We start from the raw sequence: 26,467 nt of genomic DNA, 5'->3' as shown, positions 1-26,467 counted from the left end.
GCAACGTTCGTTGCGTGACATCCAAAAAATGGCTGCGAGGGAGACTAGTGACATGTCGGCTTGTTCGAAGTTCTATTACTTTTGGTAAGTTACGCGCTTGATGACCTCATCACCCTTGATTATGGCAGGGTACCATTCTTGTTTTTAAGATAATTAACTCTCAAAACGTTTATTTCAAAGTGCGATGGAGTGATTACAATTTGCGACAGTTAAGTTTATCGGGTAGTACTTGGTACTAACAGTAATGGGCGGTGGCCCGGGACATTTTGGGCAGTCTTACACCAAGTACTACCCAGTTTATCAGCCACATAGGACGTGTGAAGCTCTTACGTTACTCTTACGCTACACTAAAACGATTATGAGGAAAAAAACCGACTGTTTTGCAGTCTATTTATCACAAAACGCAATGGAAACTTACAAGAGAAAATCCCATTATTCTCTATTAACAGTTATTAAAAATTGCGACAGCTTTTTATGACAAAGTGCAACAAGCAGTTAATTTCAAATTGCGACAGGTACAACAAAGTGCGATGACTATTGCAAATTGCGACTGCAAAATACCAAACTACCTCACTATCAACATCATAGCGATAGAAATCTATTAGCTTGCTAAAGTTATCTGAGAACTTCTTGAAATATTTCTCACGACGGATACAAGAAAGCAGACATACAACCAAGTTACTCAGGCAAGGACGGAGAAATACGAGGTTGTCCCCGATTTGTAAGCTACGTGTAGCCAGCTAGAAGATATGACTCTTAAATAAAGTTGTTCAGTTCAGTAAAAAACAACGCTCCCATCAGTTCATAGATCACTATTGTCTCATTCCTTAACGTTGTTTTTGGTTTGTGTTCCTTCCATTTGCGGGTTTCTAGAGCTCTCCAGAGTTACAGACCTCATGGGATACACCGTTTTCTCAGCGACAAACTCGCCCGGCCTCCAACGTCGAATGAGATTCTTAACTCCTTCGCGATAATTCTCGTTGAGCGCAAGGTATAGAATGGGATTAATGCCACTGTTTAGATGAGCCAGAAACAGACGCCAGAATAACACCTCACAAGGAACTCGAATTTTATAGGAAAACAAAATAAGCTGAATGAAAAACAGTAGCCAACATAAGACAAATACAACTACCACGATAAAGACCATGCGAAGCACTTTCTTCATTATGACGGCGTCTCGCCTATGTTCTCTTCCCGCTCCTCTTGGAACAACTTCTCCAGGAGATTTTCTGAGTCTCAGTGAAATAAAAATTCCTGAGTAGAGTATAGCAATCACCGATAAAGGCACCGCAAATAATCCAATCAAGGTGAATTGATAGTAACTCTTCTCCGCTCCTTTGTAAAAGGCATCGTCTAGGGACAGTAAGCATCCGAGATAGCCGTTTTTGCCCACTGTAACCTCTAGTCCGTACAACATGGGCAGTCGAATCGCAGCTGACAAAATCCAGGTAAAAGCTATGATTATTTGGCAAATTTTCTTTGTGATGAAAGTCTTGAGTGGGAAAACAACGGCAAAAAACCGATCGCAACTAATTGCAATCACAGTGAATATGGAGACTGCTATCGCTGTTTGGTGCATAAACACGGAAAATTTGCAGAATATCAGTCCTAATATTCCACCTACAAGCCAACGATATCCCGTGAAAGAGACGGATATCGAGCGCGGCATGTACAGTGTTATAAGGAGATCTGCAATACACATGTTTACAATCAAAAAGTTGATAGTTTTCCTCATTCGCCGTACTTTCCAGACCACCGTTATTATGGCGGAGTTTCCACATAAAGACACAATTACCAGAATACAATATGTCATGACATGAACCAACTTAACAGCTGTCGAATCTCTCACAAAGCACTCTTCTACGGCGCCGTTTCTTTGTTCTGGTCGAGCTGTGGTATTCAAGCTTTCGTTTGTAGACATGACTTTGATGCGTAGGGTCTAACTTTACTTTAACGCTGCCTTTAATTTCAGTTAACAAGTCTATGCAACTATTACTGAAATTTAGCCGCTTCTTGTTGGTCTATTCAGATCAATGTTTTCGTATCGAGATCTATTGATACAGAACCGATTCCAGTAGCATTTACCCAACAGACTACCGAGCGTTTGCCTTCCAGTTGTCGCCGCATTGAATCATTTTTCCAGCTCTTTCATTATTGCGTTAATAATATTCCGAAAGACATTACTAACAACAATACAAATAAACCATCCAAATACAAATACATCTTTCAGATGGTTCTTAAGATACGTTTAGAACTTAAAATAACAACAACCCTTCTTGTACCGATTGACTGGTACAGTAAAAACTTAGCGGGATATTCTTAAGTTACTATAAACGTTTGACTCGAACTTGTGACCAAACAAACTGGTGACTTCTAAATGAAGGCGGTTATTTCTTGAGGGAATTTTAGCCGCGAATCGCAATGAAGTTGTCCCTTTTTTCATTGGAATTGTTTGGCAAATTATCACTACATCTTTTGACAGTTCAAGGAAAGGTGCCATTTGGTCAATATTATTTATTCTTTTCTTGTTTGACGATATTTCAACGCATCAGCTTCAGCAGAGAGAATTTAGCGTTTAGATATGAAATTTTAAGGACTGCTTCTGGTAACTTCAAGCAAAAGGGGATCAGTGAGGGATTTGGAGTAAGTCACCGAACTATTTACCAAAAAATGAGAATTATTCTCAAAATATTCCGCCAATAATAAATCCGAGTTGAGTGGCTTACTTTAAGTACATGCTGTTCGGAAGTTTAAAAAATAGACGAGATTCGCATATGTGTTAATTCAAAGCAAACACGTCTGGAAAAACATTGCGCGCAATTGCGTTGATTCTTAAGTGCTGGTGGAAGGGCAGTGGGCAAGTTACATGTTTACCAATGATCAAAGCACACGTATAAATTGTTATGAATCTATCCAAAGTTCTCATAAGCCGCGCCCTGATCAACCGAATCGTAAGTTATCGCCAGGTTTCAGACTTTTACACTCTTTATTTTTAAAAAACCACAATTTTATAATTAATATGCAAGCCTGAAACGAGTATTGACACACCTTGTTTCAGTTGACAAGCGCTTAATGAAATTTCGTATTTTTGCTTCGTAAACATTATAATTGGGTGGCTTGACCTTTGGACATTTTATTGCTAATAAAATTTATTCTCTTCTTCACAGCCTCAGGGAGTTCAGGTAATCTGAAAACGTTGGGAATTTCGTTTTTCGCTACTTATCACTACCTACATTGCACCGATTTACTACAGCAACCAAGAAACGTTTTTTCCTGGAATATTTTTCACGAGATGACACGCATCATCTTCCCTTCCCTTCTCAGATCTGTTTCCAGGGTAATGAATGAATACATCTTTAAAACATGCTGTAGTTTTGTGTTGACTCTTTCCCAATTGGTAATCTCTAATTTTGCCACTGAATTTCAAACACTCATAAATAATTCATAAAGAAAAAACAAAAGAAATTAATGTTTAATGAGTGTCTTTATATCTGATAAAGAACCGGCTAAACCTCACGTCCAATTTTTCTAGACCAAAATAACCCAAATCTAAATATTAGTGTAAAATGAGTTGATCTATATTAGAGATTTTGAAGCCGTTCAAAAAGCTCGCAGTCGTGTATTATCAGAGGTATCAGGTTTAAAAACTCAAGGCAAAGCCGAACCTGATAATACACCCTTGCTCGTTTTTTAAACATCACATAATAAACGCCCATTTGGATACAAAGGAATAGAAATAAAGGAGCCATAAATAGTTGGGGATAAGAGATAGTGGGACTGTTCATTGAAGGATAATTGATTAATAATAATAATAATAATAATGATGATGATGATGATGATGATGATGATGATGATGATGATGATGATGATGATGATGATGATTTTCAGAAACCTTTGGGCTTATTTAAACATATCGTCACTACACCCTTTTTTCATCCACGGGAAACCAACTTACACTTGCTAGCATAAACTTCAACTTTTATTTTTCCAACAGTCAATCACCAATAAACAGCGCGGAATAGGTTTCATTTGAATAGTCACAAATAAGGATTTTGTCAGACTCAGACGGCGCGCAATATTGCATTGATTTTGGGACGAGAAAATTCATACAGCACTCACGACATTATAAATAACGTTTTATTTGTTTGGCACGTAGAGGAATGATAGGCTGACTTATATACTGCGGGAAGAACATAAGCTACATTCTAAACATCACTACCCCAGCAGAAAACCCTTATTGATTTTTACAGATAGGGGCGTCAGACCATAAATCAAGGTTCCAAACTTGACGTCAAATTCTAAAGCGTATCTAAAAGTATGGCACTATTTTTTATTTAAAAAAAAGCACCTTGACATACAGGGATTTGAACGTGCTTGTAACGGGTTAGGGTTAGGGTCGTTAGCGTTTATGCCTCTACAGTTGACTGCTCTGTACAGGACTTTCTCTTTGAGTTCATCTCACCGTTGGACAGGTTCTTACAATGACCGTTCAACAGCTTTCAAAAACTCGACCACATTCTTCATGGCTTCATCATCAGAGGACACGGTGTTTTCACATGCTGTACGAGCTTTAATTCCAAACTCTTTCGCCTGAAAAGATAATTTTATAACATGTTACAAACGACAATAAAACTTGGCACTCGGAGAATTACAAGTGCCTTAAAAATGTTTCCCTTTCAAAACACTGTGTATCCTTCATTGTTCCAACCTGTGTCCCCGATTCTGCTCGAACATGGATCTTCTCTTCATCAGGATTCGGCTTTCTAAACACTTTTTGAAGAAAATAACACGCTCTACTAGGCACTGCGAAGATATCTGGCTTATTAACACAGCCAGCCCATTGCGGACCTGTGCGCTGTTGTTGCGGACTACCCTAATTATTTTCGCACCTGATGACTTATTTTTCACTTTGCTCAGTTTCCTTTGTTCTTTTTACATAACCCCTCATTATTATTCACTGTCTGAAAAGTTGGTGGCGGCTTTGATTGAAACAGGGGAGCGCGGGGCTGAAACAGAAGCTGATTCCCCTTATCATATTCCCCGGCTGATATTCCCCTCAACATGTATAACTGTCCCAGTGAAAACACAAGTCAGAATTTTGAATTTTGATTTAACGAACTGACCACATTTTCTTGGACTTCATTTTCTTCGTCGGCAATAGTCATAGCGCAATGTCCTCCAAACTAGAAATTCGCTTCACCGGCTGCGTCAATTTTAAACAAATTTCACATCTCCAACGTCTACCTGCACACATGCTGCTTTGCAACGTGACTCGTCCGACGACTGACACAAAAATCTGTGGCGGTGGGAGGTCCAACAGAGTTTCCAAAACTGCTCTGCCCTAACGTTACCTTAACGCCTTAACATTTTCCTCTGAGTTACTTATCTCTTTCGGGTAAAACTTCTGTTTGACTACTCCAAACACCTGGTACCAGGTGAATATATCACATACCCCCTCGTTCCAGGTAAATAACCATTACATCAGGGCTACAACGTGGCCAAAAAAAACAAAATAAACAAACAAACAAAACACGTGCTCACTTTAGGCATGTCCCCTAGGATATACTGCAACATGGCTGTGGTGAAGTATATTTTACACATCACTGCTGGAGTCTGCACCGATTGTTGTTCTCGCAGGTCTAATATGGCATTTATAACCTGGATAGCCTCGGCTTCCTGGGCTTCATCTAAAAAAAAAAATGGCAAATTTACATGGTTCTACGCCTAGTCTAAGGGAAATTGGAGATCACTGCTTCTCGTATTTAATACCTTACGGCTTTTTCTACAAATGCTTTGCAAGTGGACTGAAGCGTTAATAAGCGTATTGGACTAGGGACAGTTAAGGATGGAAATATGCTGGAGATTGAAAAGATGGACAGGTGTTGATCACGTTCCTGGGACTATGTCGAAAAAATTGATCATGTTTAATTATGTTATGAATTTAACTGAGATTTCTAGGTCACAAATTTTGGATAATTTATTTCCGCAAAAAAATTACCACCACAATGGGTGAAATGCTATTAGTGATGCCTCTCAAGGGGAATATCGTTGTTACCTTTATCTAACTGACTTGCTACCCAATCCCCATGCATCTCTCCCTAGATTTTCGGTCCCAGTCCTCCACCATTTGGCGATTTGAGGTCGCAATTAAGACTGGGTCAAGGTTGTGTCGAATTGCACTATGGGGATGTTTTAGGAGACGAATTTTGGCCCGGTTGCGTGTCCTGTGCAACCTCATAATAGCCAATAAAACAAGCGAGTCTCCGAGACATTTCCATAATGCAATTCGACAGACCGCACCAAGTCTTACTTGCAATCCACAGAGAGTGGTTTCTTCAACTGAGCAGATATACAGCTGCTGAAGAGTAAACCTACAAAGATTTAATCAGCACAACGAAAAAATTTACCTAAAATTTCAAAGTCCGTCGGGAGACCTGAGTTAAAAGCTGGACCTATACCAGATGGCTTCGCGGGCGTTTTGGTTCGTTGACGTAATAATCTGCTAAGGTGCTCGTACCAGATATCAGTCACCTACAGACAAATGGAAACAACAGTACTAAGGATTAACTGCACACACTACATAAAGAACTGCGCGTTTAACTATTTTTTTAATGGCCTTTGCTGTGGCTGATCAAGTACCCTGGCTCCAGAGATCCGTTCTCAAAGTACCTAATATGAAATAAACCGTGCTTACGGTTTGATAAGGCTCTAGAGACGGACGGTTATTTTTTCCTCTCGACGCATCGCGCCTCGTTGACGCGGCTTCGCCGCGAACCATCAGTATCGATAAGAAAAAAATATTGTCTGGAACCCAAGGTACAGTTGAGGTGGACTAGCAATCAGAAAGGATTAAATCGCGTTGGAAGAACTCAGATTTTTTTCCTAGTTAAAATTCACCACCTAATTTATATCACTGCGACGTTCCAACCCTAGTAGTATTCAGAATGTTTGTCACATAACCCTAGTCTAATGGCCCTAGCCCCCACGAGGTCTTTAATAGTTCAGCGCTTGCCAAGCACGTTGACCAGAAGGTTATACGTTGAACTGTTGTTGGGAGAATTCGGACTTTTTTCTGTCATTTCTGTCACTGGCAGGAAAAATATCATTCTAATGTGCTAAGGTGTTTTGGTTGACAACACTGAGAGGGAGGGTTTGGAAAACGTATAAGTGTGGAAACTGGACAGGGCTTCAGTGTGGGAAACGCGTTCAAAGTTGTCACTGAAGTGACCAGGCATCTACCAAAGCAAAACAGATGCAGTGTTTATTTTGACTTTCTAAGACACAGACAAGGTATTGCACCTTAGTTATACCATCATCAGTTTTTAATCCTTTAAAGTTTTACAAGAAACAGTAGAAAATAGGACAAGGAGAAAAGCATATTGTACATTGATAATAACATTAAGATTATATATAAGATTATATTATATTTGTAAATATTTATTCCTTGGGAACCCGGTGCCTGAGAGTCAGCTGATGATGATGACGACACGATGATGATGATTATGACGACGATGATGATGATGACACGGATTTCATACTGGAATCCAGTAATTAAAACCTGTATTAAGTGGACACTCGCGGCGCCTTTCCTGCTGTTCCATTAGGGAGCTTTAGCATCGACGACTGCAACTGCAGCGAAAACGTCAGTTTTAAAATGAATTCCCGTTTTTTCAATCTTTGTCGCGTTTATTCCAATTTGCTGAAAATGGCAAGTGTAGGCGAATTTCCCTGGAGTTGATTTCTTAAGGACCGCACTCAATTTTAGAGAGAAAAGAAGAAATTCGTCGTCGCTTGTTTACGTCCTCCATAAAACTTGCAATTAGGCATAATCACGTCGTAGTCGTTAACGGACGGAAAAGAAATGTACAAAAATGTTGATGCACGTGCAAAGTTGTTGTTTTCCGAAATAAACCTATTGCCTTTTTGACGCCCTCTTTGCCGTCGCCGTCGTCGTTGCTAAAGCTCCCTATTGTTAGAGATGTAGTGTCCAGTTAAAACAAGTTCGTTCTACAGAAAATGAAAATGGAAGAACAGTTTGGTACTAACTGATAGTTATGTCCTCTTAACTCTGGGTGTAAATTATAAATGAGGTTTGCCGTATACAAGTTTCAGCTTGTGGAATCAAGAATCAGGGAAATTTTTGCTAGTGGAATCCGGATCCCGCTAACGACTGGAAACCGAAATCGAAGATCTACTGACAAAAAATTCGGAATCCACGGTGTGGAATCCAGAATCCAAGACTGTCTTGGTTTATCTTACATGGGGGGAATGGAAAATTTACTCATGATATTTCAATCAATTTACTGTGAAAAGTTCGCTCCGATGAGGCGTTCAATCGTGGCAGCAGAGTTCATTTATTCCGATCCATGAACTTTACTCTCACTGGTCTGTCAGGAATAAGAATTCCCCTTATAAATGGCTCGACAAGTTCTGCGCCAGGAGGGTAACGAATCTCAAACTGCTGTACGATTCTGGCCAACAGAAGATGGAGTTCAAGCTCGGCTATACGGCGGCCAATACACATTCGCATGCCAAATCCAAACGGGAGGGAAGAAAAAACTTCTGTGGCTTCATTAAACATGTTGCTTTTTAGGTTGTCTTTTTTATCGCGAAGCCATCTTTCTGGTCTGAAAGTAGTGGGTTGCAGAAACACGTTTTCGTCTCGGCTCATGTGATAAATATGCATGTGTAGCTCCGTGCCCGCGGGGATGTGATATCCGCTTAAACTCAGGTCTTTGCTGGCAATTCGACTAAGGATCGTTAGCGGCGGATATAACCGAAGGGTTTCTCTCACCCAGGCTCTGAGGTAAGGCATTTGGGCAATTGTATCTGGCGATGCGTGGCTTTGTTCGCCGAGTACAGACAGCACTTCTTGTCGGAGAATTGCTTGTTTCTCTGGGTTTCTAGCCAACAGATATATAACCCACTGCATTGTATTAGAAGTTGATTCCACTCCCGCAAACAGAATATCAATCACGCTCGCAAGCAAGTCCTCTTTTGTTAGGTTTCCACTCGACAGGAGAAATTCAAAAAATCCTATTTTCCCTCCACTTTCCCTTCCATTTGGTTTCATCTTTTCCCGTTCTTCTAACTCCTTTAATCTTTGTTCGATGAACATTTCAGCATAATCGTACATCTTATCAAAGTTGTCAAACATCTTCTTGACGGGTTTCGGTTCGAAGATCTTCACAAGCCAAATCGGATAAAAAATGCTCGCCATGGTCTGCTCAAGAAACTCTCCGATGGCTGTTATGAAAGCCTGAGCGTCCTCGTTAACTTGTGCATCGAGACAGCCAAATCTCTTGTCGAACAGCATTTCCGCAACCGACTCGAAGGACCATTTGAAAAGCTCGTTGTCGAGTCCCTTGACTTCATATTCTCTCTCGGAACCCGGGCGCTCTCGAATATTTTTCACTCTATCGCAGAAAGTAGAGACAATTTCGTTGAACGCAGAGGAGTAGTCTGCAACTTCCACAGGCCGAAGCATCCGCTTGCTGATTACACTTCGGTAGTTGTGCCATACGGTACCATTGGCGAAAAACACTCCAGGTTTTTTCTTGCGTTTTTCTCGATAATAATCGAACATAGGAGACCTAAACCGTTGCGGGTATTTCGGTTCATTTCGCAACACTGCCTCCACATCTGCAGGATCGCTAAGCTGGACGGCTTTAAAATCAGGAATCTCAATGAGGTAAATTTTCCCGTATTTTTTAATACCTTCGGCTTGTAACGGTAACATTCGTTTTCCAAGAGGTTCTCCACTGAATCCCAGAAGCAACACAGTCCAGGCTGATTTTATTATGGGAAGATTTAAAGGTCCTGGAAGGTCCGCAAGTGTTTTGATGGAATTTGCGGCGCCTGCATCACTCGAATGATGAACAGTAGACGACAAGGCCATTCTAGTTGCACGAAAAATGAAAAGACGTGGATATCTGCTAGGAAGGTACGCCACTTTAGCGGCAGTCAACTTGACACTTGCTAAATATGCCATTGGTTCGGCTGGTACAATATAAATTTGCCTAGAAAATGTAAAAGACAAAATTCCTTTCCTATTCGAATATCACATTCTGAAATAGATATAAATTGAATGCAAATGTCCGTTAGTTACGTCACACAAGCTAAGGTCATGCATACAGATGACCAAAATATTGCTGCCAAAAGTAACGCAATGCAAACAAAAATACATGGCTGATAAAACGGAAAGGAAGATAAGAAAATTTCGTTTTTTATTCCAAGTTCATTCATGAAGGTACGTAACAGGGTTTTCTTTACCCAGTAGCAAAATTAATACTCGAAAAAATATTGACCCTAATTAGCTCCCTATTGACGCGTCCGGCTTCACGCGTCCCTGCCTACAGTAACCATTACTAATCAAAACTTCTATCGTATCATTTGAGCACTCAACTGAAGCCTTCTGCAGTGGCTTCACGCGCAAAACAATTTTTTTTCAGGACTTTACAAAGAGATTCCTTTTTTTCGAAATTTGTGAGTGGACAAAATAGATCATTATTTCTCCGGTCCTGTAAAGTCTGTAAAGACTAGTACACTCAGTCAAAAAGTATTGGCGAGTAAAGAGATTTGGCCTATTTTTTTAAACTATTCTTGCATTTCACATTGTTTAATCAGTGCTTTAGAAAGACTGTTATGGTCCATTGTAACGCATTAATTTCTAAAGAAGACTCATAAATTACTGCAACTTGACCAACTTGTTTTAGTCAATTGGTCGGAAGGAAGTCTATAATTTGAACGACGTTTGTCGACGTTGTTTTGTCTTGATTCGTACTCTATGCCTTCGGTGTTTAATGTGAGGGTGTTAATTTTCTAAAATCAAAGACAATATTTAGTGAGGATACTGAAACGAGAAACCAGAGACAAAAGCGTCGTATCAAAACTATCTTTCTCATCCCTACATGCACACCATGAGAATAACTTTTTTTCTTGAATAAAATGATTATAACGCAATGAGTTTTTAACACAACGTCATCGCTTGTTTTTGTTTTGTTTTTTTTTTTTGTCCTGTTTGTTAACATTGTTTTGTTTCATCGTTGCCAACGTTAGTTTCTGGTTCGATGCTCACCAGCAAGTCGCACGAAAAATGAAAATACGTGGATATCTGGTAGGAGGGTAAGCCACTTTAGCGGCAGTCAATTTGACACTTGCTAAATACGCCATTACGTAGAAAATGTAGAAGACAAAATTTCTTTCGTATTCAAACATCACATTCTGTAAGGGATATTAACTAAATGCAAATTTCCAGCTCTGTTACAAAAACATTTGGATAGCATATTGCTGACAAAAGTCACGCAAGGCAAACAAAAATACAACAGAAATGAAGATAAGAAAATTATTTATCTTTTTTTATTTGAGATTTATTTAAAAAGGCACGTGACAGGGTCTCTTTTACCCAGTAGTAAAACGGATTCGCGTATGTGGTAAAAATATTGGCCCTATTCACGCGCCCGGCTTCACGCGTCCCTGCCTACAGAAACAATTACTACTCAAAAATTCTATCATATTATTTGAGCACTCAACTGAAACCTTCTGTAGTGTTTTCACGCGTGTAATAATTTTTTCCAGGATTTTACAAAATGGTTCCTTTTTTTCCAAAATTTGTCAGTGGGTACACTCGCTAATCATTTCTCCTGCCCTGTAAAGTCTGTAAAGACTACGACATGTACATGCAGCCGGGGGGAGCGTACTCGACCAATATTTGGGTATGGGTGAGCCGCTGAGGGTTTGGAACCCTGACCATCTAGCAAATCAAATTAATAACCCATACCCTGTCCAGCGGCACACCACCCCCCCCCCCCCTCCCTGTATAGGCCATATAAAAGAGTACCTCCCCCGCCAGAAAATCCAGTCAAACTCAGGAGCCCGAGTCAAGAGACTTTGCCTATCGTTTTGCGTTATGCTATTTTTACATTTCACATTGCTGAATCAGTGCTTTAAAAAGACAGTGATGTCTATTGCGAATGCAATATTGGTCGGTAGGAAGTCTATAATTTGAACTTTGCCTGGAACTTTGCCGACGTTATCAGTTTTGTCTTCATACTCTGTGCGTTGGGTGTGTAGAACTTCAGAGGGTTAATTCCGCAAATCAAAGACGTTTTTTTAGTGAGGATACTGAACGAGGAGCCAGATACAAAAGGGACGAACAACGAGAGAGTTAAACTCTAATATGCAGTGATTAGGTTTAAGCACTGAACTGAAAACGGTCAGCTTTCATATACCCTGTCCAGCGGCACACCCCCCCTCCCCCTGTATAGGCCATATAAAGGAGTACCTCCCCCCAGAAAATCCAGTCAAAATGTATGGGCGAGTCAAGAGACTTTGCCTATCGTTTTGCGTTATGCTATTTTTGCATTTCACATTGTTGAATCAGTGCTTTAAAAAGACAGTGATGTCTATTGCGAATGCAATATTGGTCGGTAGGAAGTCTATAATTTGAACTTTGCCTGGAACTTTGCCGACGTTATCAGTTTTGTCTTCATACTCTGTGCGTTGGGTGTGTAGCACTTCAGAGGGTTAATTCCGCAAATCAAAGACGTTTTTTTAGTGAGGAAACTGAACGACAAACCAGAGAAAAAAGGGACGAACGACTTGAGAGTTAAACTCTAATATGCAGTGATTAGGGTTAAGCACTGAACTGAAAACGGTTAGCTTTCAAATCTTTTATTGGGATATGTCAAAAATACATGGATATTTTTAAAATTACTGGAATTGGCAGCTAGTCCTCGATGGTATAGTGAATTTTTCAACCCCTCAGTCAGGCTTGTAAATAAATGTAATAGTTATTGTGTCACCCCTACAAAGTCAGGGTTTTTTTCTTTTTGTTTTTTGGGGTTTTTAAAAAATCCTTTTTGGAAGATTAAATATAAAAAATAGACCAAAATGATTATGGGCATATTTAGGGGTGGTCCAAGGGTACTTGGCCCTTTTCTGTGAAATTTTGTACTGAATTCTGAGTAAACAAAATAGCATCTAAGTAGCTAGTAAGTTTCCCCCCTGTTTCTGAATTGCCAGGTACTTTCCCTGATGATGCCAAACTTGCTCCTTTTCAAAGGATAAAATATATGAAAACAAAAACCGTGTGTATACTTGGACCCCTTTTTAATCATGGTAACCAAGTTAGCCTGTACACAGACGTTTTATTTTTCTTTTCTATAAATCGGCAAGCGTGAGCATGCGAGAGCAAGTGCTAGCGGTCAACAAATCCCCTGCTTCTTTTATTTTTATCACCTGCGCTCGATGGAGTTCTGTGAACAGGCTAATATATAACCAAGTCAGTGTGCGTTTCTCTGGGAAATTTTCCGGCGCGGTAACCAAGATTCAGAAACCTAGCCAGTGCTGAGATTCAATTTTTGTTTGTTTGTTTGTTTGTTTGCTTGTTGTTCCTGATATAAATATCTTTCAAATAACAACATTTTGCAGTTTGGTGGCCAGCGATAATTATTTCATTATTTCAGTGTGTTAAAAGTAGTCATGCACCAATGGCATTAAATCACTCTAATTGAAGCAGTGTTTACCTGATTGTATAAGGAGAAAGCAATATCCAGCTTGCTCTGTCTGTAAAACACATTAGCCATGTGAAAATAACCGCCAGATGTTCTGATGTCATCTGTGCCATGAACCCTTGATGAGTGGTAAATCTAATGTGTAAAGAGTTCAAAAGTCAATTCATTGCACTGACTACAGTCGACTCTCTCTTGAAGGACACCTCTAGTCTATAAGACGGACACCTCCGTAAATCAGACACCTAGGGTTGGCAACTGGCTTTCTTTATAATTACTCCCTTTAATTGACTGTCGATCTGTAAGACATACACCACTTTAAAACAAACACCTAGAGTTGGCCCCTGGCTTTCTTTACTCCCTTTATTTGACTCTCTGTCAGACAGACAACTCTGTTAAACAGACATCTAGAGTTGCCCCCACCCCTTTTATTTGACTCTCTGTAAGATGGAAATCTCTGTAAGATGGACATCTCTGTAAGATGGACACTTAGTGCTGGACCCAAAGATGACCACCTTAGAGAACATTGAAAGTCCTACTAAGAATAAAACTTATAAGGTATAAAGGCAATTCTGTCTATAAATATGGGGGAAGGCAGGGGGTAGGAGCATGGGCAAACAGGGGGGAGAGAGGTACAGGAGGAAGGAGAGGAAAGACCTGGAGGTGGGAGTGCTAAAAGGGTGGGAAGTGGGAGAAATAGAGGGAATTTACACACCAATGCTTAATATTTTGCAATCAAAAAAAGGCTGAAAGGAGGAAGCCAAAAACAGGGGTCCAAAGCAAGGTTTGAAAGGTGGAAGGTTTTCATATTAAATTGCAGCTATCTGTGTAATTTTATAGATGAGTGACAATAAAGTCCCAAGAATATCAAAAGGCACATGTCAAATGTCTTTTCAGAATTGATTTACTTAAAAAAAATAGGGACTTGCATCATCTGCTAGTTGTGAAAGAGCATCAGGGTAGTTCCCCTGTGCAGCATACAGGAGTCCCAAGTTTCTGAAAAGCTTTGATTTAATGTCATCAGTGCATTCTGGAGTCTTAAGAACTGTCCACTGGGCCTGAGCTAAATATTCCTCAGCTTGAGATAAGCGACCAAGGCCTGAAGAAAGAAAGAAACAGGTCCATGTAAAGACAATCAAGAGCTGACAATAATCAGTCTTAATTTAAGAGACCATGAATGTACTTCATTTTAGAAAAAATGGCTATGGATGATGTTCTAGTCTCCCCCAGAGAGATACCCAGGGAGGGCAGGGGTTACCTAGTACATAGGGAGCCCTTGAGAACTAACTCGTCAAACTCACAGGATACCCATCATAAAAGTTTCGTACAAAAATATAATTATAATTGTTGCTGTAAGGCCCAGTGGTAATACCTAAAGCACAGCCCAAACTAAGATGCCAGTATGTTATTATTTATGTAACCATTATGTTCCAGGAAGGAGACTTTGCTTGTCAAAATGCAAGCATATCCTTACTTGTAGAGCTGACTATTATCAAAAACAATTTCACTCCCAGAGTCAAAATTTTAAAAAATGGCACCATCAAATTGTAAAACATGTATCTGCCAAAAAGGCTTTCTTTCCATAGAATTCTATCCACAAACTTAAAAAACTGAGAAAAAAGTTAAATTTCTGTCTAAACATGGTGTTCATTAGGCATCGGACATATAGGAGCATTCTCCGTTTGCTATGCATAATTCTCTGGCAAATGTTTGGTAGCCTGTGACTATTTTATATTCAGACGTGGAGCCTCTTTCAAAATATTCTCCTGTAACGTTATACTACCAGAATTCTTTCATAAAAACCCTGCTAAATTTGGCTCTGAGAATCACTTCATTATACTGACCTATACTGGCTTCTCCAAGAATAAGATAGGATGGGACAAGCTCAATACTGCTCAGACCATAAACTTCAATGGAGAACTTAAGAGACTCCAGAGCTGCAGGAACCACTCTGTCATATCTTCCTTCAAACAACAGCTTCTGTCCCTCTGTTCGACATAGCTCAATCATTTGCATCTGTAATATTAGATATGAGATAAAGAAAAAGTGAATTAGTTTGTACAATTATTATTTATACTGCAAGTTATCTTTTTTCTGGCCAAGAAAGGAAGTGCCCCGTGTGAAATCTTTCTCCAAAATATATCCTTTCCTCATATCTGCATAGTAGTGTAGCCACATCAAGACAATAAGCTGGCTAGCCTAGGAAAACAGAACATTTTCCAAGTAGAGTACGTGGGGAGAGGGAGGGAACTAGTGACTTGAAGTGGGGAGACCGGCTCTCCTCTTAGTAGGTCCTTCTTCGGTTTTCCTTTTGCTTTCTTTTTCAGAAAAAGTGAATATTGTGGTTGATATACTAGCATCGACTGCATGGCTAAGTCCAGTTTGAGAGACAGCTCCAAACCAGTTGACCATAATGTTATTATAGAAACTCTTACAAAAAATATGTATTAAACATATTGAATTTTAAATAAAATTGTTGACAAACTAGGATGCCCTTTTAACAATTACACACCTGTCTCACTATCTGCTGTTGTTTTCTGTGTTGCCTTTCCTCTTCAGAGCCAAGAAATGGAATTGGAGTCCGTAATGCAATTAGTAATTGACAAATTTTCTCATGGATTCCCAGCCAGTCAGCTTTCTGATGCTCTGTAGAGCTGAAATGAACATCATTTTGAAATTTGAATTTCATCACGGATTTTGGCTTTTATCTCAACGTTGGAAGGGGTATTTTTTAGAACACCGAACGCCAAATGTAAAACACGGAATGACTCTGAGTTTAGTGATTAGGGTTAGGAAACTGAGTGAATCAGGTTCCATTTCGGGTCCTTATACTGGGAAAAGTGACCTGAAACTTGATTTACTCAGTTTGCGTTCTGCAAAATACCCCCGCAGCATCAAAGGGAGCCAAGGCAAAAATATATAATCTTTTGAAAACGAAAAACATTTAAAAAGAAATGTGAAAATCGATAAGGTTAATTTATTTTCAAGGCTAAACTTCAGAATACCAGGCCACTGAAATATTCCCCAACAGTAGCTGGCAGCAATACATTTACACAACAATTTGCTTATCACTGACTACGGACTGCGGAGCCTGTCCTGTTCAGTTTCTCCTTCTCAATATATAAAGTCACACTACACCTCTACTGGATTGAAAGAGTTCCTGGCGTCGAAATGATAATGTTAATCTGACAAGTAAGGCTTCTGAAAGTCTACTCACTGTAGTTTGCACTCACCAATAATATGTAACTCGACATTCTGTACATTGGAGAAAAGCCGGTTTTTGGCACAATTCACATAAAAGCTTGACACCCTTAGGATTAGCTAAAGGATTTATAGTATTCATTTCATGAACAAGTGAAGAACCAGGGGCTAATTAAACTGTTGAAACCTCAAAGTCACCTTCTCAGTATGACCGCCATATTGTTTCCAGGCGCGAAGGTGTTGTTGCTAGGCAACTATCAGTCTCGGCACCAGACTTCCCAACTGTGTGGCATGACTTTTTCGCGGGTTCTGCCGCAAATTTTCGCGGATTTTCCAGTTTGTGAAGTCGGTCAAAGTGAAATAAATTTATAGTTAACTAATTGTTATTGTAATAGACCTATTCGGCTAACTCAATGTTGTACCCAATTCAAATCTCCCGGGGATAAGATTCTTTGTGTATTGCATTTGCATTACAATATGGCATTCACATTTAAATGATATGGAAATTCCTGAAACAAAACGTTTTATTCCCAAAGGGTTTGAATTGGGTACAACATTGAGTTAGCCGAATAGGTCTATTATAATCTTCTCGCGGAAGTTAGTGGGATCTACTTCTCGGTTAGACAGGATGATTATTTTCGGAAAATCCGCGGAATACGGGTAGTTAGTTTATCTTCTACCTTGGCGTGGTAAAGGAAAGAGTAGAATTTTTAACCTCCGTTTTAAGACAGTGTAGCCGTATGGGTTATTTTGCAAAACGCCTGCCTGCTTCTTTGAAAACTAGCAGATTGCTCAGAACCTGAGCGCTGGCCGTCTAATATTTTCTCACTTTCCTCAGGGACTGAATACCTACCAGAATTTTTTTTCCTCTTTAGGGGTGACTAAATTGGACGGTGATCGCACTTCAGCACTTCGCTCTTTACACTTCTTGCCACTAGCGATCGAGAAGACTTCTGGCATCCAGGGTACAGCATATTTGCATTTAAATTAACGAGCCTTCGCTCACATGCGAAATGTGGGTAAACAAAGTTGCTCATACCCATATTCATACTCCTAATCATACAGGGACAACAGAGCAAGCGAAAGACGCCAGGAGCACATGAAAATCGTCACCCAAGAACTTTGAGGGTAACAGTTTTCCCGCGAAACTAGCCCTAGGGAAAACAAGGGCCAACAAGTAGTCTATCGATCCCTCTATTCGAACCCGAGGGCGAACGAGGCTCAATTAGCGTCATTTATAGGGAAAAACATGTCATTGGTGGAAGCAGGAATGGAAAACACCAAAGAGTAATTATAAATCAGTGTTTATTCATCTGGTAATTTTTGCAAATTTTGCAATAAAGAAACCAATGGTATCTAAGTTAGGTGTAAATATTTCTCCGTCGAGTTTGCAAGGATCAAATCGCTGCACTAACAACCTTTCATCATCTGAAAGACCAAAGTTAGCAAGACCTGGTCCTCCGATATGAGGGGTCTGTGGAGAAAAACATGATCAAATTAGCAATGGGCATTTACATACACCTGGCGTTTGAGAAGGCGGGTTAAGCTAACCACTTAAAAAGAAAAAGAAAAGAACAAAGAAAGAAAGAGAAACAAATGTTTTCATAAAAAAAAGCACATCAACAGAAAGATTTTGGAAGTTGAAGTCGTCATTCACTTTAGAGTGGAGGCCATTATGTATTTTCTTTTTGTCATTAACACTAGGAGTTTTTTTTTTCGTTTTGAAGACCGAGAGACAAGATACCCTATCCAATAAACACTAATATAAGAGACTGCTGACCTGCTGTTCAAGTCGCAAACAAGGAAAAGACTTAAGGGCCCAGGCTACTTGCTCTTCGTTTTCCTGCGGTGTAATGGTACAAGTGGAGTAGACAAGCACACCACCTTTCTTTAACAAACTTACTGCCTGCAAAGACAATTAGGATTCAGTGGGTCGAAAAAATGGAGCAGCAAACTCCCATTCCCCAGAAATCAAGGATGAAGCCGCGCGAAGGCCAAAACGCGCAATTTTCCCATCCTTGATTTTTTTTGAGGGGGAGGGGGGCAATCTTTGGCGGAATATAAAGGAATAGCAAACAACCATTTCTTCAAAATCAAGGATGAAGCCGCAAAAAGGCAAAAACGCACCAATTTCCCATGAGGGGAGGTGGGTCTAAATATTCCGTCAGTTTTGTCCAAGATTGTAGTGTACGGGAGAAGCGCACGAGATACGCTAGGGCAAGGGGTGAAAAGTACCAAAAATTGAAGCTTCCATTTCTTTGCCCACCCTCGTGCGTCAACCGCGCTTCTCCCTCTTGGCTGAGGAGAGACAGAAACGGCTGCTACACAGGCTAAGAGGATAAATGCTTCAATGAATTTTTACCACCAAAATTTACAATTAAAACTACCTCATAGTGACAGAAACATTTGCCACAACCCTTTATCTGGAAAACAACTTGACTTGTTCTCTTCACTTACAGTGGTGAAAAGCTTTCTTTGCAGTCTGGGGTAGGACTGTAACTCCTTCAAATTCATACTGATGACAAACTGAGGCCGCTGACCCAATGCACTGCAGGGAGCATCTAGGAGAATACGGTCAAATGTCCCACAGGGGTAGGGTGGGGAGGCTGGGAGCTGCACTGGAAAATAAGTAACATATGATATGTGATACCTCGTTTTCAAAAATCGGAAACAGATGACTGAAAATGCGACAGAATTTGAAAGTTGAATGTTCGAAAATATATAACCAGGAAAGAGTGTCTAGAAAGGGTTGAAACAAGAACCTGTCCAACCGAAGAAAAAATTAATATTTAATATGAGAAATATCAATAAGAAGTTTCAATTACATGGTCATACCAAACCATTTTGACAACAGGAAAACTTATTGCTTTGCTTTAGTTTGGTGTTGACATGGTATACACATTCTACCACTCACGGTCTATGAAATAATCTTCACAAGAATCAAGAAAGGTTTGTGCTGTGTCCTTTTTTTTCTCCACTCACTGTTTTCTGCATCCCATAGCTTGTCAGGATCAACAGCCTTGACACCATCATAAACATAGCTCTTCACACAATGGATTCCAAGCCTGTCACAGTTTGCCTTCAATTTTTCTATCTTTGGTTCACTCTTGTCAAAAGCAACTACAACACCCTGAAAATAATACCAAAAAAATTAACCGTAATAATAGCAGTCTTTCAAATGTAAGTAAATAAGATGGAGTTCAAATTGCTACCCACTTGGTCTTCCATCAGTGAGGCAAGGTGAGTTGTTTTTCCGCCTGTTAACATGGAAAAAAAAAGAATTGAAGGCTGGTTGCGATATGATCACTACAATCACTGATAATAGTTAACCAACATTCGTCCAATTTAAGCACAATACATGCCAGAGGGGTGGGGGTGGCAAATTTGTTAGACGATCACACTTCTCAAATCCTTGATGAAAACCAGGATGACCTCAATTTCAGTATTGACCTACAAAGAACAATAGTATGCAAGCAAGCTCTCCATCACGTCTACATTTCTGTGCTGCTCTTGTGTGACTTCTTGCGACTTACCCAAATGGAGAGCTTGCTAGCAAACCAATTCGCTTTGCATTATCCTGTGCACAAACATCTCCTATTTACTTTGCTGCACTAGTAAATAGAAGTGACTTGGTTACAAATAGTGATGGTGAGTCCCTGTCCACAAACGATGAGTCACAGTTAACCCTTCAAGTCCCAATAGTGACCAAGATAAATTTTCTCCTAACAATATCCATACGTTGTCAACAGATAAGTTACGAGAATTAAAAAATGATCATCCAAGTAAAAATGCCTTTTGTTTTCAAATTCTCTCAACTCATTCTTTAAGGAAATATATGGAGATCAGTTTGGAGAATTTGTATGTGGATACTGGGGCTTAAAGGGTGAAAAAAAAAAGTCCTAAACTGAAAATGCTTGGCCTTTATGTGACCAAACAGTTAATCTAAAAAACAACAGCCATAATGACTGGCACAGAAATTAGACGAACAGAATACTCTACAAAAACATCTTCAGATCTATCTATCGATCTTTACATTCTATGAGATGCATGCCATGAATTATTTTGCGTCTTTGGGGATTTTTTATGCATCAGGGATGCAGGACACAGAGGTAACAAAATCACTGAAATAGGAGATGTCTGCACATAGGTTATTTTGTATTATTATATGCCATTTTTACAAGTTTTGAATCTTCTTGGGTACGCTTCAAAATCATCTTTGCAAACTTTCCTGCAATGCCAGATAGCAGTACACTAGACAAACCTGGAGCAGCACACATGTCTAAAATAATTTCACCAGGACAAGGACCCAACACATGTCCAACAACAACAGAAGGTAAGTTCTGAAGGAACAGCAAATGTGGGAGAACACCACTGAGAGAGGGGCAGCTGTACAGAGGAAATCTCATTTGAATTGCAACACCACTGCAAACAAAAAAAATATGACAGCAGTGGGCACATGCAATATTCATTACTTTTATATGTGTGGACATATCTAAACAATGAAATCAAAAGCAAGTCTGGAAGGGTACTCCCTATTGCCTATTGTATAATGGTCCATGGCAGGATGGAGGTTATAATAGGGGCTCTGCCCAAAAGGGGGTACCCACTTTTTGGCCATTAAGGTATAGAAACTGGCTGAACAGACTTTATGCTCCTGTAATATTGTTTATTAACTTCATTCCAAAGGTCAAGAAACAGGATGCAGTGTTCATAAGAAGACATGTAAAAAGGCAACCATTTTTTCAAAGAAATGTATATGAAAAGGATACAAATGCACCCTTTCTGACAGAAACAGTATGACAAAAGGGGTAGGGGTTGGAGCTTAGGGGTGTAGGGGTAGATCCTGTATTGAGTACCGCCTGCCCCAGGAAGCAAGTGTCATATAAACACACCTGACGTTTTGCTCAGAGCAAAAAATTTCCTTTCTTGCTAGCGCAGCAATTCCATTTCCCAGAAAAACCTTCTGTCCATCAAAGGGTTTGATCAGACCTTTACGGCACTTGTTCTCAAGGTCGCAATATACTGACACAACATCTCCTCTGTCAATACCTGAGATTAAAAGATAAATGGTTTTCTTCCTTTACTTTGAAAAAGAATCCCACACTCAATTTTAACTGGGACAAGGTCTAGAGGCATTTGTTGTCACTTGAAAGATAAGCATAAGGAAAATGGTTGTTTGACAAACCAAAAGATTGTGTGACACACATAATGACTTTGTACACAGAGTGGCAAGCACAAGGTTTGTGTGACAAGCTCATAGATTGTGTGACAATCACAAATTGTGTAAATGAGCTGTTTATATATATGCCCAAGACTGTGTGATGAGCCAAAGATCAAAAAGCAAAACTTCCCTTTCATTAATCCCTGAGTGACCCAGCAGTAACAAATCAGGATCAATTTTCCGAAAAGGACTGTCTTAACCTTAGTCCCCAGATGCAGACTAGCTTTTACTGCTGGGAACACTGATGAAACTCACCAGGATGAGCAGCCATGACTCCAGGAACAAAAATGTCTGCTCCTCTGAGCACTGCCGCACCACAGTGCAAATCAACTATTACTTCCTTCTCAACTTGTGCGTGATCAACATGTGGACCAGAACCTTGAATCAAGAGAACATCATCCACACTGGGATGTGCAGTCACTTTATAATGATATTGCGTTCCTTCCTTCCACTTGCAATTCTACATTAAGAAATCAGCAACACTGTAAGATAATAATAAAATTATGGGTTTATTTCTTCCTTGGGGGGTAGGGGGTATTCAATGCCTTTCATCTAAATAGGCTTCTTCATACCTTTGCATGCATATGCTCTTCTCCGTTGCCTCTCAGCACATTTAATGTGGCATTCTGTCGAGCCTTGTCACGTGATTTTCATAGTAGTGCTCTATATCGGGTATTTTTTGGCCTTCTGGGCTTCAAAAAATAATTTTTCATATTTTTTGGAGCTCAGAAGAATCCGAAAAATATTTCTTCCTCCTTTCGGGGTCTGAAGAGAATAACCAATATTTTACCTACAGGGAGGGATATAGCGATACATACAGGCTGCAAAGAAACACACAAAATGAGGCTAGCTTACTCTTCACAAACAATTTATTTCAAATTTCACGATTGGATCAGAAGCTTCCAAGATTCACAATGTTTGAAAGTCACCATGCATTTCCTGCCCCAATAAAAATGCACATGCACCAAATGAAAAGATTTGAAACAAAAATAATTCAACTTTTGCAAAGTTTTCCTTTTGACCTGTCTCAGAGGAGGCAGCATGGCCGAGCGGTCAGAGTGTTGGACTTGTAGTTGGGAGGCCCCAAGTTCAAGTACCGCCCTGACCGCTAGCTGGGTTTGTGGGTTTGTTCTCAGTAGTCCCGAGTTCAAATCTTCAGCCACACTTGTACAATAGCCAACTGAAAAGCCTCATAAGGGGAGAGGATGGTGATGATGATGACGATGATTATTATTATTATAATTATTATTACCTCATACAGAATGACTTGCAACTGCTGACAAACATCATGAACATTTGATTTCAAACTGTTCACTCGCACAACTGTAAACAATGGAGGAGTACTGAGTACTTCAAGCAAGTGATCAAATTTTTCTGAGTAGTCAGTTGAGCTGTTAGCTTCCTGCAATGGCAAAAAGAAGTCCCTTCAAAGATGATTCAATAGACAAGTGACATCCTTAAAGTCAGTCATAAAATGGAACATAAAATCAGGGATGGCAGAACAGTTTTTTAAGCAGGGAGAGCATCAATCCCATCCTACCCACCCCTCTAAAATGTCATTTTTATCACTTCACCCCCCCCCCCCCCTGATATTAGCACTAGAGGAAAGCTTAAGACTTAACTTGGTTATCAATATTTACCCCTCACGGATCCCCAAGGAGAATACTTTTTTTATATGGCCTCTGTTTATGAAAGAAAGGAAGTTGTCTTTAACTCCATGATCTGAAAACGGCTGGCATACAATTCTAAGCCAACAATTAACTGCCGCCCAGTTAGCTCAGTTGGAAGAGCACCAGTCTGCTGAGCCGGAGGTCATGAGTTCAAACCCCGGCCAGACCTTCAACCAAGGTCTTTAAAAAAAACTAGTGAGATCATGCTAGCTGTGAATCCCCTTCCTCAGTTCAGATGATCGTGTCATTGGGCAGTGACGCCAAGCCGTTGCTCTTGTCTCCTTCATCCTTGTATTTCAGTTGCAAGAGGACATAAAAGAACCTGTGACATTGGTGGAAAAGAGCAGGGGACGTAGGCCCCACTATCATGGTCTATCTGAATGTGCCATCATCGGTCTGGGTGGGCGAGGTGTGATCAAAACATGGACTGAAGCGACTGCAAGAGTGCGCCTTTACATGCTGACGTCTGATCTCACCTCTCTGGTTACCTCGCAAATCAGCCATTGGCTGCAAGTGAGGAAAGTTGGCACCGTTTATTTTATTTTATTTTATTTATTTGTTTTTAAACAAGAAACTGGACATATAGCACCCCTATGCCCAAGGTACCCCAATCCCCATTCTTAACCCAATCTCTTTCTCACAACCCGAGCAGAGAGATCTGCAGGAATCGGTAATTTTCAACAGCATTACATGTCTTCAGAGTCGATTAAGCGTCTTTTAATGATATAAAATGCCTGATCAAACTTAAAATAAACAAATTCACTCGTGCGCACGTTTTAAAATTTAAACGTGAACACTATTGACACTTCACTTATCGCACTGCATTCAGCTGAAATACGCGAGTGTTTATTTTTTTAATTTATAGATTTAAAAAATTTTACACCAACGCAAATCAACATGATATTTTAGCTGTACATCTTACCTTCGAAGAAGAGAGGGAACTTCTTAGAAAGGCCTCGACTTCAGGAAATAAAAACGATAGTTTTGGAAGAAGACGACTTGACATCGTCAAATAGCCGCCATCTTTTTTATTTCTAGTTACCAGGCCACAACTGCATTGCCATTTGAAGGAACTGAATGAGAATTGTAATGAGAATTTCACTTTTAATCAAAGCTATCCAGCCAGATCAGTCAAAAAATCCTAAATATCGTTCACTAATGAAAACGTTTTTCATTAAGAACTCTTGGAAAAAGCCTATTTCATTTTACAAAATGACCGGTCCGGCCATAACCTGCGAGCAAGCTCTCCTATTTGGGCAAGCGATGCGAGCCTCGCGAGAACGCGCGAGCGAGGGCCAGTTCTGACTTTTGGAAAGAGCCCTTCCGTACGTTAGTCATGGCAGCGCGGTGTAACCTGGCCCAATATTTTACAGTGTGAGGAAAACGCATTGATAATAAAATAAATGGATAAAGATTTATTTGTATTGTGAAAAACACGTACACATCGTACCTGGAATTGGTTTTCTAAGAACAGGGGAAAACCGGAACACCCAGAGAAAAACCCCTCGGAGCAACGGAGAAACGAGAAAACACCCCTTCGACCTGCTTAATTTTAGTACATTCGGAAAAAGCGTACTGCTCCGTACCATTATTGTGTTAAGTGTGATGCCTCACTAAAATTTACTTTATCTATTTTTCTCTTCAGTTTTTTGGGGTAATCGCGTCGAAAAAAGTCTACAAGCTAGCGAAACGCGGGCGAAACGACAATAGCTAGAGCTTGATCCCAGGTTACTCAAGACTTGTGCAGAAAGAGAAATTAATGTGTGTGATTCCAGCGTTACATGTTAGAGGGTGCAGAGGTTTTACATACACTGGCTACAGAGGTCTGTAGCCGTGTAGGCATATAAGCCATACCGGGTATGTGCCTCCCCATCAGGTAGGGTTTTTTGCTTCGTTTTGGTCTGAAAACGGGTACACACTTTGTCCATTTTGGTCTGGAATCGGGTTGGGTTTTCCAGGGAACTACGGGAGTGCATGAACATTTTTATTGTTTCAATTACAAATGAGTAAGAGAGAAAGAGAAATCTGCGAATTCCAAATAGAGTTGAATAATTTTTGTGTTTGAGCACTAATCTAAATAATGGTAACATAATTTCTGCCTAAAGGCCAGGTCTCAAAACGGGTATGGATTTTAGAGGTCCGGTCTGAAAACGGGTGTGGAAAATTACATTTTTTGATCTGAAATCGGGTCAGGATTCGGAGAACGGGGCGGCACACCCCCACCAAGAATTCCCTGAGTTACCCCCCCCCCCCCCCCCCCCCCGGGTGTCACTACTTTTTATTTGTTTTAACACTTTGTCAAACATCACTAAAAGGACTGATGCCACAAAAACACAAAAAAGAAAAAGAAAAATGAGATAATCAAACTTAGCCAGCGTAGACTATCAAAGCTAAAAGAGGGACTCGTTGGCCTGCTTCAGTTTTAAAAAAAATGACGCGTTTTTTGACGATTCAAAGAAGCTATTGTTTATAATTGTTTTTGAGAGGCTTGACCTTGTCGGATATGTCGTAGAAGGTAAACAGAATTTTGGATCAGCCCCTTGAAAAATTCGTAAAACTAATATCATTCTCAGAATTAAATGCAAAAACGCCTCCACTATTTTAAGAAGAACAAATGAAAAACAAATTTATAATGAACAAAAAAAAATGAAAGATTTATGGATGAATGAATGATTTACTTATTAACACAAACATGTACACGAATAATTGAAATTTCTTTGTCTTTCATACAATAGACAAATCTCAAACCTGACGACACCCGTCAATCATCAGAATTATTTGAAATATTTCCGTCCTTGGACAGTCGGATTTGTACGAGTATTGATCGCATTTAAACGTGATGTTTGGTACTGCCGCCCGCGGGA

At 39.9% G+C, this 26,467-nt stretch overlaps 4 protein-coding genes across 4 annotated transcripts; all 4 read right to left on the bottom strand.

The window, feature by feature from the left end:
- Window positions 1-569: 569 nt before the first annotated feature.
- On the bottom strand, window positions 570-2,168 carry LOC140933829 (neuropeptide SIFamide receptor-like). Its single transcript, XM_073383491.1, has one exon. It carries the CDS (start codon window positions 1,919-1,921, stop codon window positions 821-823), a length of 1,101 nt encoding a protein of 366 aa, XP_073239592.1. The 5' UTR covers window positions 1,922-2,168; the 3' UTR covers window positions 570-820.
- A 2,235-nt stretch (window positions 2,169-4,403) lies between these two features.
- LOC140933820 (zinc finger MYND domain-containing protein 12-like) lies at window positions 4,404-16,937 on the bottom strand. The gene is made up of 8 exons (XM_073383479.1): window positions 16,745-16,937; window positions 16,024-16,165; window positions 15,356-15,527; window positions 14,441-14,610; window positions 13,527-13,649; window positions 6,408-6,531; window positions 5,542-5,687; window positions 4,404-4,590 (listed from the first exon to the last, which is right to left on the bottom strand). The coding sequence occupies exons 1-8, from the start codon at window positions 16,852-16,854 to the stop codon at window positions 4,477-4,479; spliced, it is 1,101 nt and encodes a 366-aa protein (XP_073239580.1). The 5' UTR covers window positions 16,855-16,937; the 3' UTR covers window positions 4,404-4,476.
- Window positions 8,068-9,993, bottom strand: LOC140933808 (25-hydroxyvitamin D-1 alpha hydroxylase, mitochondrial-like). Its single transcript, XM_073383468.1, has one exon. The coding sequence runs from the start codon at window positions 9,989-9,991 to the stop codon at window positions 8,351-8,353; it is 1,641 nt and encodes a 546-aa protein (XP_073239569.1). The 5' UTR covers window positions 9,992-9,993; the 3' UTR covers window positions 8,068-8,350.
- Window positions 16,938-18,000: 1,063 nt separating the features above from the next.
- Window positions 18,001-24,643, bottom strand: LOC140933800 (tRNA (cytosine(72)-C(5))-methyltransferase NSUN6-like). Its single transcript, XM_073383457.1, has 10 exons — window positions 24,526-24,643; window positions 23,186-23,335; window positions 22,189-22,393; window positions 21,605-21,761; window positions 20,974-21,134; window positions 19,929-19,969; window positions 19,695-19,842; window positions 19,170-19,330; window positions 18,493-18,618; window positions 18,001-18,186 (listed from the first exon to the last, which is right to left on the bottom strand). The coding sequence occupies exons 1-10, from the start codon at window positions 24,607-24,609 to the stop codon at window positions 18,022-18,024; spliced, it is 1,398 nt and encodes a 465-aa protein (XP_073239558.1). The 5' UTR covers window positions 24,610-24,643; the 3' UTR covers window positions 18,001-18,021.
- Between the last annotated feature and the right edge of the window lie 1,824 nt (window positions 24,644-26,467).

The sequence above is a fragment of the Porites lutea genome, chromosome 1 (genome assembly GCF_958299795.1).
Source record: "Porites lutea chromosome 1, jaPorLute2.1, whole genome shotgun sequence".
Taxonomy (NCBI): Eukaryota; Metazoa; Cnidaria; class Anthozoa; order Scleractinia; family Poritidae; genus Porites; species Porites lutea.
The sequence above is the reverse complement of the archived record's forward strand: the minus strand, read 5'-3'. Positions and strand labels throughout refer to the sequence as shown.